Source organism: Carettochelys insculpta, chromosome 3 (assembly GCF_033958435.1).
Source record: "Carettochelys insculpta isolate YL-2023 chromosome 3, ASM3395843v1, whole genome shotgun sequence".
Lineage (NCBI taxonomy): Eukaryota > Metazoa > Chordata > Testudines > Carettochelyidae > Carettochelys > Carettochelys insculpta.
Window position 1 is genome coordinate 180013055 of NC_134139.1, and position 18990 is coordinate 180032044.

Below are 18990 nucleotides of genomic sequence, written 5' to 3' on the forward strand. Positions count from 1 at the left end.
ATAATTTGGGTTGGATTTAAAAACACATTAGTTAGCAGCAGACCAGTTTAACTCTTTAAAAACATCTGGGCATGACTGACCCTAGGCTTCTGGTTGGGTTAATAACTAGCCCACAGGTTTTTAAAAGGTAGGGAACTCACAATTACTAGTATTTAAAATATGCTGGCTATTTCCTTGGGGACTGCTGTCATACAGAATGCTATGTACAAAAATAATACATTTTCAATTCTGTGCTGCATTTTTAGTTCTGAAGTTTATATACAACTACTGAACAAACTGATCATACAACTTTCAATTTAAAATATCAAATCATAAGTAGGTGGTGATGCACCCTCTGAAACAAACAGATAAAAAGGTATTTGCAGAAGTGTATCAATTTAGTACAGCACTACATATGAAGCAGCACACTCCTGTAATTTCATTTTCCAATACCATTAGTGAGGGATTTGCATGGGCATGAAGCTTAGGGGCAAATGCCAAACCTGAGGGTATGTCTGGTTATGAGAAAGTTACAGCAATTTAAGATTTTAAAAACAAGTTACTTAACCAGCATCAATTTACAGTTCCCTAAGCCACCTCAGTAAAAGGAAATCACATCTTTAGTTGCATTCAGGCATCTTTGTTCTAATAAAGCTGTATTATTGAACTTTGTGCAATGGCTGTCAATTCAGTTTGAACTCTTAAGCTTTTTTTTTTTTTTTTTTTAAAAAAAAAAAGCTTGAAAGATTTGTCACAAACAGTTGAATCATGTTCCATTGAATTACAGAAATGTAAATCCCCCCCCCCCCCCAAAAAAAAAGAGGGGGCATACTATCAAAGCATTCTATTCCTTCCTCTCCAACTTTCTGGAGTGGGACATTGCTTTTCAGCTTCTACAACTTTTCACATAGTGCAAACACTTCATGCCATGAGAACTGGAAAACTGAAGGACGATCTTACCGCACTAGTTTCCTGCCCCCCCCTCCCACATCCTAATGCAGCACTAGCTGTTCCACATCTGTCACAGTCAAGATTCATGATCACAAATGTAACTGTTCCAATGTCTTGCCTTTTGTTTTCAAAAAAAGCATTTAAGTGCACAGACTTTTTGTAGTGTTGGGAAACCTGGAAATCAGTTGGGGGACGGTGGGGGAGGAGGGAGAGTGAAACACCCAGAGGGCACATAATATTAGTGTTAAAGCTTCCTTGCCTCAAAAAAAAAAAAAAGGTTGTACAAAACTGCAACTAGGCTCTGTAAAAGGAGTAATTTTACAATGGAGAAGTTAAGCGTCAATTTACCCTAATCTTGATTCTTAGTTGGGGACATGGGAGGCTACTGTGAAAAGAAATGTGTTTTTGTTTTTTTTTTTAATTTGAAGGGCAGATAGCAAGTTAGCCTATGTAGTGAGCACAGCTGCACAAAACCGTGGCAGTTACAACTGTCAATCAAAACTGAGTCACACAAAAGAACTGTATTTTAAGACTTGAAAGCAGTCTCTAGCAGGTAAGCTAAAGCTTTACTATATTAGTAGAGGTAGTGGTAGAGTTTGTTTATGCTTAATATATTTGCTAATAAGTTTTAGGGGCATAGCAGACCTCAGCAATTTAGACCAGGGCCATAGAGGTTCTACTTCTTCCTTAGGGCAAACACTTTCCTAAGCAGCACAGGAATGAGAGACGAAGCACTGAAATACTTAAGTATCTTAGAGTAGCATTTTGGCCACAGGACACTTTTGGGCTTGGAATATACTGACTGACTACATACATAGTGGTGAGGGACAGAAGGGAGAGGGCATCGGGAGTGAGGAAGGGTTTCCCTATGGAAAAACTACCACATGTAATACGCAAAAATTGGATTTAAAATAATTAGGGTTTTACAGATGTCATTTTCCAGAAAATGGAAAGCAACAGATGTAAACAACGAATGTCCTGATATTGGTTGGTAGCCATCCTCCAAAAGTATAAAAATTAAGTACAAACCCAAAACAAAAGCCATCAAAAGGATGGTTAGTGTTGTTTTGTACAAAAACAGAAAGGACAATAACTGTTCAAAAAAAAAAAAGACTATCCTTCCTTAAAACTTAAACATTTTTATGAAAAAGAAATGCAAAACATTACACACATGGAAAAATGTTTAAGTTGTGTTTTTATAAATTTGTTATTTTTACAGAAAAAACTAGAAAACAGAAGTGGACTAGCCACCTGTGCCACTGCTGCATAAGTATTTAGTCTCATCTGTATTACTGCAAAGCACAGAACCATATTTACTGTACACTAAGCAATGCTAAATTTAGCCTTGAAAAGTGGTCCTGAAAGCACATCAGCTAAATCCACTGCTCAACTTTTATTATGACTCCTCTATGTCAAACATCAAATCAATACTACTTTAACATCCATTCCTGGCAGTTTTTAAATTCATGTATGTCACAGAGTAACCAGTTATTTCAATATACTTTATTTTTAAAACAGTTAGGTCACAATACTATGCTCAGCCCATTCTGCCAATCTGCAAGCTACAACCGCTTGTCTGATAGGCAAGGATCAATCTTTAATACCATACTTGAAAGTGAATAAAAAAATCCATACAAAATATTCAAATAGTTTCCATAGGAACACAGATAAGGTGACCCTCATCTCCTAGTCATCCATTTTGTTGCATTTATGCTGGCCCTAGACTTTAAAAAAAAAAAAAAAAAATCTTAAAAATTCTAGCAAGAATTAAGTTATGGTCCCCAAAATGCCCTGGATTCAATTAAGAAACTTGCAATTAATAAGATCTATACATTAATACTAGTTGAAGCACAATTTGCCGGATGATGTTCAATTCCGCTTTCCCAGGCACATGACAGTGGCAAAGTACCAACATCCTGCTCCTCCACTTCAGCAAGGAAGCCTCGCTCCTTAATCTGCTGCATTAATTGCCTAATTAAGAGGGGGGGGGGAAAAAAAAAAGAGTCAGGAAACAGCCTAATGTTTTACCTTAATTTAAATAGACTGCAGTATTAAGTGCATCTTGTGAGAGGATCAAATTACCATTTGACTTCACTCCCAGATCTGATAAGATATTTACTCAGGAGGTAGAATACATCTCATGAAACAAAACAGCTGTAATTTAGAGTTTCACTCAGTGATTGGGAATGCATGATCAAGGCACTTTATCACCATGACTTATTTGAACCTGTACCATTTATTATCTCACCCCACCCTAATTTTATAAATAGCTAAAGCTCAAATGTAGATGCCATTATGTTGGAAGGCATAATGACTTTCCCACTTGATTCAGCTGCACCAGCAGAATCCAAGTTTAGAATAGGCCAAAGGAAGGCTAAACTTCCCTGAAAGAAATTGAGCATTTCACTAAATATTCTTAAAATCAGACTCTGCATTAGTTTCCAAATATGAATTGTAAACTACTTTTAAAGCAAGAAGGAATCCTAAAACGGAATCTTGCTATCTAAATTTGTTACAGTGGACAAAGGCATACCAAAAAGAGACTAGATTTTGAACATCACTAATTTAGGTTAGAACAGGTCTACTGACTTTTGGCATCATGTTCCTCAAATACGATCAAGCTCTAACTGGCAGAATTGTGGTTTTACTATATAGCTGATTTCATTTATTAGGTGGATTTTACAATACCTGGTTTACAAGAAGGGAAAAAACCCACCACCAACTTTGCCAATATAGCTACATCCACCTGATATATCAGTAAAGCATCCTGGTGTAGAAATAGTCACTGCAAAAGTATTTCTCATTTGCCAGATGACTACATGAGTATGCCAATACAGGTTGCTTTACAGATACATCTTTAAAACCATTAAATTTCTCAGGTGATTTTTCCTGACAGTTTGTTATTTTACTAAAATTTCTCCTGCTCCTTTTAACAAACATCTTAGATGCTATATGAAAGACTCATGTAAGCGTGACCTACTATATAGGAGAACTGCATGTGATAGTACTGTATGTAAAGAATAGTCAGTTTCACTAACTTATATTCAACTGCAATTTTCTGAAGCTTAAGAGGCCAAAGTGTACAAATTCCACTGAAAACCAGTACGAGCCAGCATTCCTTTCCTTAGGCCCCTCTGAAAGAGTCCCAGCTCTGCAGTCAAACTACTAGGGTTAAAGAGTATCCCTTTAAATCCTGTAGCTGTAGACAGAATTTGTCTTCTAAAGTGATAATTATTCACAGGTTCATTTATTATGAAATGACTAGTAGTCAAAGAAGCCATTCACTTGAGCTGATCAAGAGTTGCTATTAGAAGAACCTTAGTAAGTCTGCCATCTAAAAGCAGAAGTGTGACAAATTACTAACCATGCTGGCCTTGACATCACATAATATATTGCTGGTCTCTGGAATCCATTGAAAGTGGAAGCAGCTGCAACTGTGTAGGCACCCATGTTTTCAAACAGCATCCAGTCACCAACTTGCAACTCTGGCATAGCCAAGCGCTCAATGATACGATCCAGGCCATCACATGTTGGTCCCCATATGCTACAGGAATAACAGCCCTCATCTGGTTTAGGTCTCTGAAGACAGAAAAGTCACAAAAATTGTTTTTCCACTATGCTTACACTTCCTTACAGAAAAAAGGATAAAGCAGGACTCTTCCTAAACAGGTATTTGGTAGAACAGGACAATTAAAAGGCAGAGCACTCCAGCTTTCATTTCTGCAAAAGAACTGCTGGCAGGGCCTGCTCCACGAGTGATCCTCTCCTTTGGAATCTGCCCCACTGAATGTCCCCAAGCTTACGTTTCCCAACTCAGGCATTTGTCAGGAGTGGTGGTGGGGCATGTGTGCAAGGAGCATGAAGGTATTATGCTTAAGATGTATTTGCATGTGGGCATGAACAGTGTACATATTGGCTTAGCATCTGAAGGTATACTGTACCTTTTGCAAGACTGGCTTAACATGTGCATGATCAAACAGGACGCAGTTGAATGACCCATACACTCCATCATTCACATAGTACATAAAAGTTTTGCCATTAGCATCATCTTCATCTAGGAAAGATGGAAATGTACAAAGAAGAATGTTTGGAAAGGCCATTGTGTCTAGTTGCAAATATTAGGAGATCTACATTTACGTACCATCAGAACCCGACTGCTCCTTTAGTACAACTTTTTTTGCAATTATGTTAACAGCCAGTGTAAAAGCTGATGCAACATAGTATCTGCCAGGCTCTGCAATAATTCTTATTCCGGAATCACAAGGAAAGTATTTGTCCAGGGCTGGATTGATTACACTAGTGATCTAGTAAGAGACACACACAAGGTTGTTAGGTCTGTACACTTTGTACAGTCAGTCACTAAAACCATCGTATTACCCAATTGAAGAGCCAAAACAGGATAAGGCTCTAGAGCTCAGTTGCAAAAATACTATATTCAGTTCATTGCATTAGTTATTTGCTGTGTCTAAATAAAAGTTGTCTCCCCATGGTGTTTTATTCCATGTTTGGGATTTTATTGGTATGAAATTAGTGGGTTTTCTTTTTCTTGCAGACAGCAAGGTATTAATGGTCACTTCAAGATGAGGTGATGAAGCATATAATACAAAAGCTTACTAAAAATCTCAAAAATTAGATTTAAAATAAATGAGAATCGCATCCTTGATGGCTTCCCACAAATCACTGAGACCTGACATTTCTTAAAATTGAGTATTCACATAATCAATTTTGTTTCTAGATCTGATGCACACTCCCCTAGTCAAATTCCTATTTTTGACATGCTTTATATTATCTCTGCATCAGCAAATCTGTTTGATTTGCAGAAACTTCAGAAAAGATTGTGTAGCAACGGGGGTTGGGGGGGGGGGGGGGAGAGTATTTCTAAATGAGAATATTGACTTTACTGACAGCACCGAACTGTATAAATGCAGTAAACTCTTTCATATCTGGTAACCCCAGGACCAGGAGAGATTGCCAGATATGCCAATATACCAATTAACAGAGGCACAGGCAGCTAGGGAGAAGCAGAGCCAGATCAGCAGCAGCTTGAGGGGTGGGGAAACTCAGGCAGTGATAAGCTGAGGGAACTCCAGCAGCCCTAGGACTGGGAGTTACATCCCTAGTCAGTTTTGCTCTCAGATCAGAAAGCAGTATGTTTGTGCCAGTTATCCAAGTTCCAGTTGAATCAATACTCGACAAGAAAGTTCACTGTACTTGGTTCATATACTGTGTAGCTGGTTCTACACGAGAGCCAGAGTGAAGCATTATATAGGGCAAGACAGCAATTTCTCCAGAACAGAAATTGCTAAACAAGACTGCTGAACAAATGAGAAAACTCAGTACTAGATTTTCCACAATGGTTTCCTTGATCACAACAGCATCTCAATGGATAAAAAACCACAAGGACCTGATTTTTATTATACAACAGCCTAAGACACCTTTGCCATATTTACAATTCACTGTATTTAAAAAGGAGTAAGGCCATCATTTACTTAAATCTACAAAAAAACCTATCAGTTGCAAATCAAGATTTTACTAGCATTAAATACTCAAAAGGATGCAAAGTACCACCCAGGTAACTAATTTTTAATAGGCGTAAACTTGGGCAAAAAGCTCCTTTAAAATCTGAAGCACTGGAGTATTAATTTGAAATCCATCATACCTCTTCAAATTTAAGCTTAACATCTTCAGAACCAGGAAAACCACCACCAATATCAAGCAGATACATACTGAAACCAAGCTCTGCCTGTAACATGAAGATATGAGAATTAGCCAGTGAAGCAAAAAAAAAAAAACAAAAAAAAAAACACCACACAGTTTACACACACACACACACACTTTTACCTACTGGTTCTCCTGCATTAGTGCTTTGTAACAACAACAAGAAACATTTCAAAGTCAGATGTCCCCCTTGCCCGTAAGTCAAAAGCTTATTTTCGTACACAACAACAACAACAACAAGAAATCAAGTATTAACTCAACTGTCAGAGGATTACAAAAAGATCCAAACAGTAACTGACCACATGAAGCTGAATATCAACTATACAGAAAAGGTTAAATGTAATCTTACACATTGGCTAATTAAAATCATGGCAGATTAGAGTTCACTGAATTAGGGAAGGCCAGACTATCATGGGTGTGTCCAAGTTTTCGTGGGTCCCATAAAGGTGGTTTACAGCCACCAGTCCTGGCTCTCAGGCTACATCTACACTAGCCAAAAACTTCGAAATGGCCACGCAAATGGCCATTTCGAACTTTAGTAACGAAGCGCTGAAATACATATTCAGCGCCTCATTTGCATGCAGGCAGCCGCAGCACTTCAAAACTGACGCGGCTCCTTTTTGAAAGGACCCCCGACTACTTCAAAGTCCCCTTATTCCTATGAGCAGATGGGAATAAGGGAACTTCAAAGTAGCCGGGCTCCTTTCAAAAAGGAGTCCCGTCTGGATGAGCGAAACTGACACGGCTCGCCGCCGTGCAGCTTGTCCAGACAGGGCTCCTTTTCTAAAGGACCCCAGATACTTTGAAGTCCCCTTATTCCCATCTGCTCATAGGAATAAGGGGACTTTGAAGTAGTCGGGGGTCCTTTCAAAAAGGAGCCCCGTCAGGATGAGCTGTGTCAATTTCGAAGTGCCGTGGACACCCGCATGCTAATGAGGCGCTGAATATGTATTTCAGCGCTTCATTAGTAAACTTCGAAATGGTCATTTGCATGGCCATTTCGAAGTTTTTCGCTAGTGTAGACACAGTGTTTTGTGCTATTATTCAGCTGTCATTTACCCCCTAAGTACCTTCTAAAGAGCCCAGTATGCAGTGGAAGTGTTGCTGCTAGAAAATACTGCCCTCCCATCATCTGGAAAATTCTCGTCTGGCATCTGTCAGGTCCCAACAGTGCCAATGAGAGAAGTTCCACCTGTAGTTTAAAGGTTCTTGTTCCAAAGTCATATATTACTTTGTTCAAGTGGCATTTCATTCTGAAAAGTCAGCTGTATGGTCAGCACACTAAAATAGCAGTCCAGAAGCATTACTTTGAGGCAAGTAAATTCATACTTACTCCCATATCAAAGACACAACGGGCATCAGAAATAGCTTGAACAAATGTCTCTGGATCAGTACAGCCACTTCCAACATGGAAGCTGGAAGACAGATACAAATCTCAGTTGCCTTTTGAATATTTATGTTTTAAGCAACCATTTAGACAAAAGTAATATGTCATACCCCATTAAGATGTCAGTTCTCATGAGTGGGCAAGTCATTTACATACTTAAAGACCTGATTACAAGGCATATTTCTACTAAAATTATCAAATGTTTATCTATACAGATCAAAGTTATTACTAACCTGACTCCAATAACATCAAGGTCAAGTTCTTTTGCCCGCTCCAGAAGAAGTCTGCTAGTTTTCAGGGTAGCGCCAAATTTCACACTCAGACGACAAGCTGCTTTGGAGTCATCAGTTGCAATGCGCAAGACGAGCCTAGAATTATAGTGTCCAAGTTTAATGCCAATCCTCAAGATTTTTATAGCGCAACAGCCTGGTTATAATAAAATTCAGATATGTACTTTTACAAAACAAATGGGTTTTGAAACAAGTCAAATTTAACAAAATTTCACAGCAAAAATTAGCTCAAAGGTAAATCTAATCCAACACGCAAGCAAATTTGTGTTGTTCTTTTAAGCCAGCACAGTGTTTTAAATCTGTACTTGATGAACAGGTATATCTTGACAAAATTTCTGCAGTGGTAAAAGTTTTGGAACAAAGGTGACTGTGTTACTTAGCTAGTACAGGATAGGGCAGTTTAAACATGTTAACCCCATTTAATATACAAAAAACACCAAAGCTTACTTTGCCTTCGGATGAGCTCTTGTAACTTTCATTAGCTCTACTTCACTATCAAAAGTCATCATCTGCACACCACTGTTTGCAGCATGTTTAATTTGAGAAACTTGCTTACAAGGATTTGCATATATTATTCGCTCTGGAGGTACACCAGTGTTCTGCACCAACTGGATTTCAGTCTGGGGAAAGGGGAGGAATAAAAAAAAAAAAAAAAAAAAAAAAAATTACACACAACTAGCCAGAAACAAGAATATCTTAAACAGATGACCTCATCAGAAAGCAGAGCATGAAGCTGCAAGCACTGACCTTTAGGAAACCCCTTGTTTCAGTTTTGTTTGAATGTATGTGGATTGGATAAATGAACTGTAAGATGGATAGAAACCTGGCTAGAAAGTGGGGCCCAGAGGGTAGCGATCAATGGCTCGATGTCAGGATGGCGGTCGGTTTCTAGTGGAGTGCCCTAAGGTTCGGTTCTGGGTCCTGTTCTGTTCAACATATTTATCAATGACCTGGATGAGGGGTTGGATTGCACCCTCAGAAAGTTTGCAGATGACACTAAGCCAGGGGGAAAGGTAGATACGCTGGAGGGTAGGGATAGGGGCCCGACTGACTTAGACAAACTGGAAGACTGTGCTGCAAGAAATCTGATGAGGTTCAATAAGGACAAGTGCAGAGTCCTGCACTTGGGCCAGAAGAATCCCAAGCATTGTTACAGGCTGGGGTCCAACTGGCTCAGTAGTTCTGCAGAAAAGGACCTGGGAGTTGCAGTGGACAAGAAGCTGACATGAATCAGTGTGCAATTGTAGCCAAGAAGGCTAATGGCACATCAGGTTGCATCAAGAGGAATGCTGCCAGTTACTGAGTCTGTTCTGATATGGCTATGGTCTGAAGAAGTGGGTCTGTCCCACTAAAGCTCACATAATAAATTATTTTGCTAGGTCTTTAAAGTGCTACTTGACTGCTTTTTGTTTTGATAGTATCTAGACTAGCACGGCTCCCTCTGTTACTATCCAGAGAAGTGTTATTCTTCTTTATTCAGCTTTGGTGAGGCTGCATCTGGAGTACTGTGTCCAGTTCTGGGTCCCCATTTATAGGAAGGATGTGGATACACCGGAGAGGGTCTAGTGGAGGGTGACCAAAATAATTAGGGGGCTGGAGCATATGACTTATGAAGAAAGGTTGAGGGAATTGGGACTGTTTAGTCTGCAGAAGAGAAGACTGAGGGGGGACTTGATAACAGCCTTCAACTTACTGAAGGGAAGTTGCAAAGAGGCAGGAGAGAGGCTGTTCACAGTGGTCACGGATGGCAGAACACAGAACAATGATCTCAAATAGTGGTTGGGAGGGTCCAGGTTGAACATTAGGAAAACCATTTCACTAGGAGGGTGGTGAAGCATTGGAATGGTCTACCCAGGGAAGTAGTGGAGTCTCTACCCTTAGAGGTGTTTAAGTCTCGCCTCGACAAAGCCCTGGCTGGGCTGATCTGATGGGTTTGGTCCTGCCTAGGGCAGGGGGCTGGACTTGATAGCTTTTTTACGTCTCTTCCAGCTCTACTGTTCTACGATTCTACAGAACAGATCACGTTATGTAGCAAGGAGGCATTCTAGCCCACTCCCTGCCACACCCCATAACAGAGGGAACACCATAAAGTGCCTGGTGAGGGGAACCAGAAGGGCCACACTCCACATGCTGTAATCCAAGAAATAGAACATGAAGGGAAATTATAGAAGGCCAGTCAAGCTACTCAACTGGGGGGAAAGCTGCCAGAAGCAACAGATACTACTTCCCCACTGCTGGAGATGAGCACCAATGAGAAACACTGTTGTCCAAGGGACCAGCAGTTTTCAAGGAGCACCAATGCATTTGATACAGAGAGGCTGCTACTACTACTCTTGGCCACGTAGCTCAAGGACAACCTCTGGATCTGTGTATACACAAGAAGGAAACCACCCAGAAATTGAGGCAATAGTCTGTTGAAGAGCAAGCCTAAAACCAGGTCAGCATGCTGTGGACAGGATGCCTGCTGACCCAGTGGCAGACTTCACTACCACTAATAAGGTCCTTGGCTGGGAATCAAATGTTCTCTGTAAAGTGTGGGCTTGTGTGGCCACTCAGGAGAGATTCAAATGCTGCACAGACTGTCTACATCTAGCTTTTGCATGTGCACTGCCAGTAGAAACATTCTGTACACTGATGCAAAAGAAGATCACAGGGAACATTGGTTAGGATGCAGAAGATTTGGGCAGACCTGCATTCTCTCTACCAACCAACACCTTAGGTGGCAGTACTCCCCCACTATAGACCAGGAGGCCTGTGCTCCATCCTATTTGAGTCCCATAGACTAGACTAGGATTACAGTTCTGCCTGAATAGTTAGGAGTCTGGCCTTCTATCATTATTGTAGCCTATTTAAGGGCCAGGGAAATAGACTACTGCATAGGTGAGCTGGATCACATGCCTAAGCCTCAGCTGGTGGTTGCATGCCCTATGGGCTGGGTGGGTAGGCAGCTGCACCTTGCCTAGTTACCAGGCAGAATGCGCAAACCTATACAGCCCACCCTGCTTAAGCACTGCTAATCCCCTCCACCCTTCTTCTCATCTGAGAAGACTCTCAGATGCAACTCAAGGCATACACTTCTCCTTTGATGTAGGACAACCCCGCCAGCCTACAATGAAACCACCACCACAAACGAGAACATACACAAAACCTCTGAAGATCTTACCTTACTTGCACAATCAAACCCTGCACCGAGAGCAGCAAGCGTCTTCACTACAGCTTTACTATCATTACATTTGACAGCATAAAAAGGTGTGACTCGAGGGAGTGCTTTGTACCATCTTAAATGCTTCTTTAGAATATCCCCAAGATCAGCAACATAGAAAGCATCTTTATCATCCTGAAAATAAATAAATACATACATACGTACAAAACCAACAAACAATGACATCTTCAGGCTTCTCCTCTAACTCAATTTCTTCTAAGTCTAAGTTAAGGCACAGTATTTTTTGAGCTGAAAGCATATCTTAAAAAAAAAACAAAAACCACACACACCACAAACAAACCACACATGTTTTGCTAACATACTTACAGAGGAAGAAACATCATTTATTTTTTGGTCTACAATATGCCTGGCAGTAAAGCCTTCCTCAAGGAAGGCGAAGTCAAACTCCTCACTGTTGAAGCTGTTCATGGTTTCAGAGTTCAGGTGTGTTTCTAAAGTGAGTGTAAATGCAACAAACTGTGAATATAGAAAGAAACATTCATTATTGTAGTCAAAATTATCAAAAAGACACCCACAGAACACTAAACGATAATCAAGATCCACAAACTTACATGGACAACCAAGAAATCAGTTTTGTTCAAATTCTTTCAACTGTCCACACAGAGATGCGCTTCAGAAAAGCAATGTTTAACCGATCAAGGCAAGCTTTTTGTCCTGTGCTTGTATGATGTTGCTTTGAAACTGTCAAAAGAAAATATCATGCATATTTTTAACATGCTGATGTCGTGCTATTCATCATCTCTCTTTCAAGTCACTCTTATGCAAACACTGGCCAAGTTATAAGCCCTCTGCAGATACTGAGACTGGCAGCTGAAGTCTCTGAAAATTGCATTAAGTAAGCTTTAGGCCTGGGACTCCAAGACTAACTAGGTCTTTCCCTACAATTGGTAAGCATGGCTGCAAGGTTGGTGTGGCAATAAGCGAATACATTAGACTCTCCTGTTCGCAACTGCTTCCCCCACAAGCATGGGGGAAATGTGAAGAAGCAGCCCCACTCAAATGTTAGTGGATAAAGGCTAACATCTACTAGAGAACAGTCCCTTCCAGAATTAGAACTGAATTTACAATCCTTCCTCTCAGTTTTCCCCAGATGTCTTATGAAACACCAAATGAAACCCATGAATGTATTTCATTCACCTCTGCAGGCTGGTCCACTTGGAAGATGGCAACCAATTATTTTAGCAACTGGAGCAGTAGAGATGTATCCTATGTCTACTAATAACTTGGCAATGTTTTGTTTTTTTAAAATCCTCATTTTTTTTTTTTTTTTAAAACAAAGCTGAGGGAAATACAGTGTTGCATGTTAAAATTGATTTGTTAGTCCTGAAGGTGGTATCCACTTATGGTTGTTTTGTCAGAACACACAGACTAACACGCAGTTTTCTTTGTTACTATTCAACATGTTAAAAGGGTTACAGCTACACAATTTAGTACTCTGGTTAGGGAGATTCTCTCATAGTTCCTATGCATGTTGCTTAAACCAAACTTTTCCATAGATGATTAGTTAGGTACTCACTTTTGGGTACTCAATTTTAAACAATTAGAACCTGATTTCCACTCCTATGTGTAGGTGAAGTCTTGATGTTTAAACAGCACCCTTCAATTACCATAAAATGCAACCAGTCACATTTAGTAAGCACCGTTTTTCGTATGCACAGATATAAGCTGGGGTAGTCCCGAAAAAAAAAAAGCGCATCATGTAACCAAATACACAAGGTGGCTGAATGTAAACTATTTCCTAACGTTTGGATTTTGACTTTGCAACCTTCAATCTATGCAACTACAATAGCAACTCAGCTTTCTGCAGGTTAACACAAAACTCTCCTACAGACAGAAAGGTTGAGCTCAGCCTTGGGTAAAATACAGTAAGCCTATAGCACGACTCTGGCTTCTGCCTCTGCACGCGGCTTCCTACGATCAGTGCTTCTTAATCAACGCAGCCTACGTTCCCAGGGAGCAACGGGACACCCTTGTAGTGCCAGAGGCGAACGGTCCCGTTCGTCGTTAACCACAGCTGGCTTGCAGGGTACGCAAGCGCCAGGACCGCGAGGGAAAGCGACATGGCCAAGCGGCCGCCGGCGAGGCGTCTGGGAGCGCGACGCGGCTTCGCAAGGGCGGGTGACTTCAAGCACTCGGGCGAGAGGCAAACCTTAAAGTCACCTGCCGAATGACCCCCGGCATAGCCGGGCCCACGACTTCCCAGCGATCGGCCCGGGCCCGCCGCTGCGCTTCCATACCGGCGCAAGCACCACACTGGCCCGGCCGGGGCCGCCTCTGGGCGGCTCCCGGGCCGCGTCTGCAAAGCCCTTACCGGGGCCTGTGCGGCCTCTGCCAAAGCGACTCCCCCCCCCCCGGAACCACCCACGCACCGCAGTCCCTCCCTCCGGCCGCTGCGGACAGACACGTGGCCCAGGCCGGCCGGCTTCCCTCGCCCGCGCACCGCCCCCTCACCTCAGGCAGCGCTAGTGGCCGTCATGGTTCATCCAGCGCCTGGCCCGGCAGCCGGTCGGCTCCCTCGTCCCGTGCCTCCTCCTCAGAGACGGGCTCGCTAGTTGTCGCGGGGGACTTGCCGCCCGAGGAGGAGCCGGGCTGGAGGAGCCGCCACAGGCACTGCCGACCGGCTCGAGAGCGCTGATTGACAAAAGCCGCAGTAGCCGCGGAGCCCGTATTTATAGGCTGGAGGCCGTCGCTATGACAACGCACCAGCTCAAACCAGCCCCGATCGGCTGGGACCGGGCAGGAGCCGCAGACGCTGGCCGCTATTGTGACGTTGGAGGTTTCGAACAAGCGCACGGGATGTGCTACGCCTTCTCCTCCCTCCCCTCGGGTGCTGCGTTCTGGTAGCGTCCGGCCTCCTGCGCTGGCTCCTCCTCTCCTCCCCTCCCCTCCCCTCCCCTCCCTCCCTCCCTGCGTAGCGCTCGTGCTACGCCTGCCCTCGCTATCGCTCCCCGGCCTGTGATCCTTCCACGGCTCCTTGCTTGGGATGGGGTTCATAACAGAGCTGGGGGTGAGGCCATCCACCTACCCACCCCGACCTCCTCTCCCTACGGCTGTGATTGCCACTGGCGTGCGCGTCACCGGCGGAGCTGGATCAGGTTTGTAGTAGTAGTCATTGGCTGGGAAGCCCTTAAAACCAACTAAGATTCCAGTCTTAGCTGGAGCAGTTTAGGTTTAAATCCCCTACGGGTTTTTACCTATCTGGGATAGATAGTTTGATGTCCACGTTTGTCTTCACTTGAGAACATACAGAGAGGGTCTGGGTAAAACTTTCAAAAGCATAATTTATGTCACCCAGGCCCAAATTCTCATGGTGTTTAGGCTCTAACTTGCATTAATGGTATCAAAACAAAACGCAGTCAAATAGCACTTTAAAGACTAGCAAAATAGTTTATTAGGTGAGCTTTCGTGGGACAGACCCACTTCTTCAGACCATAGCCAGACCAGAACAGACTCAATATTTAAGGCACAGAGAACCAAAAACAGTAAGCAAGGAGGACAAATCAGAAAAAAAATCAAGATGAGCAAATCAGATAGTGGAGGGGTGGGGGGGAAGGTCAAGAATTAGATTAAGACAAGTATGCAGATGAGGCCCTATAGTGACTCAGAAAATTCCAGTGGCTGTTAGGCATCTGGAGTCAGGAGCCTAAGTTCCATTTTCAAAGAGGATTTAGGCACTTCACAGACTCAGGATCTTGAGTGAAAATTTTACTTCCTGTCTGTGAGTAATCATCAAAGACCCTTATAAGGGGAAGGGGTGTGTCCTGATTTCCTGTGACAAAAGTTCTGTTCCATTGCCGTTACAGTGTGATCTAGAGTCGTTGGCTGTGTTCTAGCAGTGGTTGTAGTTTCACAATACTTATGTAATTCCCCTGTAGTAGAAGTGTGATGCAACTATTATTGTCAAAAAGCTGCTCTATTGCAAGTTAACAAAGTTATTGAGCCAACAATATTAGGTTAGTGAAAGGAAATAGTTTGTTGCTATTTACACACACCTCATACAGCTGGAAGGGACCTTGGGGGTTCATCAAGTCCAGTCACCTGCCCTCTTGGCAGGACCAAGCACCTTCCCCCTTTTTTAAAAAAAAAAAATTGCCCCAGATCCCTAAATGCCCCCCACAAGGATTGGGCTCACAACCCTGTGTTTAGGAGGTTAATGCTCAAACCACTCTATCCACTTTCCCTGCTAAAGCATGTGATTTGAACCTTGCAATTTTATTTAATTTTATGTCACTTAGACACTTGTGGTGTATTTCAGATGCAAGACGTTGCACAAAATCATTTCCTTGTGCATGTTTTTTAATCCTGATCATATTTTGTGCCATGAGCCCACATAGTGGTAATGTACATATGTTAAGCACATGTGTCTCTGCAAAATCAGGGCCTAAATCTTTAATTAAAGTATGCAATATATGGAAAGAAATGTCTTCCTGCACTCAGGACAAATTCAGTTCTGGTGTAAGCAGAACTCTCACCAACCTTATTAATTGAGCTTGGCCCAATTTTCTTGTTCACTATATGAGGGAGCAGATTGTAATGACAGAGTCAGCATGAACTAATGTAGGCGAGTGGCAAACTTTGTCAGTGATAAATTTCCATTGACTTTAACTAGAGACTTCAATCACTCTCATGCAGAATCACAAAATGAGGTGGCACATTACATTTTGGCACAAACTGAAGAAAGGAAATTCAAATACATGGATGACACTGTGGGCCAAATTAAACTTTAGTGTAATTCTGCTGAAGTTGGCAGAGTTACACTGGAGATGAACATCTCTTAAAGGAATCCTGTTCATGCCTATATTTCAACACACATACTATGTATGTCAAAACTGTCATCCATACACAGAGATGCCCACCATAGCCATAACAAGGCAGATAAAGAGAAATAGGGCATAGTATCTAAAGGATGGTATGTAAAATGATTCATATAATTTTGACAATTTTCTTTTCCTTCTTGTTGTCTTGACAGTGAAATCTGTTACCTGAAGTATTTTGTCTCCTGTTGCACTGGCTTGTTATCGTGTGGCTGCTTTAATGGGAATGGACAACTGGCACAGATTGTTTTGTGTTGGTGGTAGACTTTTTGTTACTAGAAAAAATAAGGAAGGAGGGAAAGTCAAATCTATCTATCTTAGAATGTGTCTGTTCATCTATCAGTGCTTTGTTTTTTTCAAGAACTCCTCTTAAAGCATTAGAGCTACAACCATGAAATTTCATATGCAGCTTCCTCTTAACCTAACTTAAACTAAGGTCAGGATTTGGTTGTGCCTGGAAAGTGGGAGGTGCCTGAAATCCCAGGATTCCCCAGAACGTGGAAAGGGAGGGGACAGAACAGGGAGGAAGACAAAAGGGAGAGGCACAAACTGCAGGGGGGTGGGGCATGATACTGAGGGTGGTCACAGAGGGCAGCTACCTCACCAAGAGAGATGCCAGCAGGGCTGGGGCTCCACCATCTTGTGTGACACAAAGGCTGAGTAAGTACCTCACCCTTCATGGAGAGCCTACAGGCTGCTGAGGGGGCTGCAGGAGCAGGGGGAGCCTCCCGAAGCCTGACCCCCAACAGTCTGCAGGGTGAAGCTGGATGCTGGAGGCTGACCCTGGAATCCCACCCCACCCAGACAGCCTGCAGCCTCTGGAGCCTGTCCCTCCCCAAACAATACAGATCCCACCAGAGTCACTTCAGGCTTGGCTAGCTGAGATGGTAAAGCATCAGACTTAATCTCAGGGCCCCGGGTTCGCACCCGTGTTTGAGCAGCCAGTTTTTATTCTCCTTAGTCTCTGATGACAGGACAAGAAGCTTAAATTGCTGCAACAGAGGTTTAGGTCGGACATGAGGTAACATTTCCTGTCAGGGTGCTTAAACACTGGAATAAACTGCCTTTGGGGGTTATGGAATTGCCACCATTGGAGATATTTAAGAACAGGTTGGGTAAATATCCAACAGGGATGATATAGATGGTACTTGGTCCTGTTGCAAGGGTAGGGGACTGGACTTGATGACCTCTTGAGGTCCCTTCCTGTTCTCGTGTTCTGTGAACCTGGAGGCCCTAGGGTGCAGCCCCTCCTTACCCCCTAGGAGCCTGCCTCCACCCAGAGAGCCTGCAGGCTGCAGAGGGTCACCTGTAGGAGGGCAGCCCCTACATAGCCTGCAGACCATTGGGGACCAGTTAGAAGGGGGCATCACCCCAGAGCAGGGTACCCCTCAGGCAGCCTGCCTACTGTGGGAGTCCACGGGAGAGGTGCAGCCTCCTGAAGCCTGAATCCCTCCCACAGACAGCCTGTAAGCCACAAGGGGCAACTGGAGAGGGGCAGCCCCTGGAGCTTGGCCCCTTTGCAGACAGGCTGAAAGTGTGGAGGGGCTTTTGGAGGGCAGGGCAGGGCAACCTCCTCTGTCTGGCTCCCCATCTAGACAGCTGCATGCTGCAGGTGAGAGGAAGCCTGCTGGAGGCTGAGGCCAGCTCCGTGATCCTCCCGACCCACATAGCCTGCAGGCAAAAACGGGGCTATCCAGGACCACTGACGGGGCAAGACTTTCCTGGCCCTTGGATGATGCAGCCGTGGAAATGGGAGAAGAGAGGAACAGGCTGTGAGTACTGACCCCTGCCCCATGGCCCACGCTCCCCATAGGTTCCAGGTCCCCTTCCCCTGTCCCCCATTCATGGGGATGGTGGCCCTGTGGGTGTCCCCTTTGTGTGCTGTGCCGTGCCCTGCCCCCAGGGGGCAGGGCATGGCGCTGTCCACAGGAGCAGGTGCTGATGGGCACTGACGGCCATGCCGCTGTCCCGGGCCCATGGTCCATCTGGGCCCTGGTGGGCCAGGGTCTGCCAGGAGCTTGGGGGGCCCCTAGTCATGTATGGTGCCCCCGCCCCATGATGCGGGGTGTGTGCCCTTTTGGGTACATATCTGAGGGTCCACTGCTGAGGCTGGGGGATGGCCATCTGGCCGATGCCCAGCTGAAGGTGCGGGAGGAGAGGTCAGTGACCAGGTCCCCCTCCTCACTGGACCAGTCCCCAGCTGAGGCTGGCTCTATGTCCAGCCCTGGTGCTGCAGGGCTGGCTGATGGACACGGCTCCTGCTCCTTTCCCAGCTGGGGCTCCTCGGTCAGGTTGTCCAGGAAGGGTGGCAGGGAGGAGCTGTCCTGGGGGCCCAGGATGGTCCTGACCTCCTGGTATTAGGTGCATGAAACGGGCAGTCCCCCATCGGCTGTCCGAGTCCTGAACCTGGGCGTAATCCTGCTGCAGCTCCCTGACCTTGCGTCTCACTTGGTCAGAAGTGTGGGTGACCATGGGTAGTCAAGCCCTCGGCCAGCTGGGAGAAAGCGGCCACATTCCTCCTCTTGATGCACGTGACCTGAAGCACCTCCTCCTTCTGCCAGAGCTCCAGTAGGTCCCAGAGCTCATGGTCCATCCAGGAGGGGATGCGCTTTTCCTCCCCCTGACTGG

The 18990-nt window shown here is 44.1% G+C and overlaps 2 protein-coding genes across 5 annotated transcripts in view; one reads left to right on the top strand and one right to left on the bottom strand.

Annotated features, from left to right (window-relative positions):
* Positions 1-234: 234 nt before the first annotated feature.
* ODC1 (ornithine decarboxylase 1) lies at positions 235-14165 on the bottom strand. Of its 3 annotated transcripts, none has more exons than XM_074991264.1 (12): positions 14000-14165; positions 12100-12229; positions 11855-12004; positions 11489-11662; positions 8773-8945; positions 8269-8403; positions 7982-8063; positions 6590-6673; positions 5072-5234; positions 4872-4984; positions 4295-4509; positions 235-2901 (listed from the first exon to the last, which is right to left on the bottom strand). In XM_074991264.1, the coding sequence occupies exons 3-12, from the start codon at positions 11954-11956 to the stop codon at positions 2757-2759; spliced, it is 1386 nt and encodes a 461-aa protein (XP_074847365.1). In that variant the 5' UTR covers positions 11957-12004; positions 12100-12229; positions 14000-14165; the 3' UTR covers positions 235-2756. The 3 variants fall into 3 exon arrangements, with proteins under 3 accessions (XP_074847365.1, XP_074847367.1, XP_074847366.1); XM_074991266.1 differs by lacking the exon at positions 14000-14165 and adding an exon at positions 13709-13816; XM_074991265.1 differs by lacking the exon at positions 14000-14165 and adding an exon at positions 13698-13807.
* A 262-nt stretch (positions 14166-14427) lies between these two features.
* LOC142011559 (uncharacterized) overlaps positions 14428-18990 on the top strand; it is a 67543-nt gene continuing 62980 nt past the window's right edge. The window contains exons 1-2 of one of the 2 annotated variants that reach the window (XM_074991267.1): positions 14428-14643; positions 17958-18134. In XM_074991267.1, coding sequence (XP_074847368.1) covers positions 14532-14643; positions 17958-18134 — 289 coding nt within the window. In that variant the 5' untranslated portion in view covers positions 14428-14531. The remainder of the gene's footprint in view (positions 14644-17957; positions 18135-18990) is intronic. The other variant, XR_012645118.1, reaches the window with a different exon arrangement.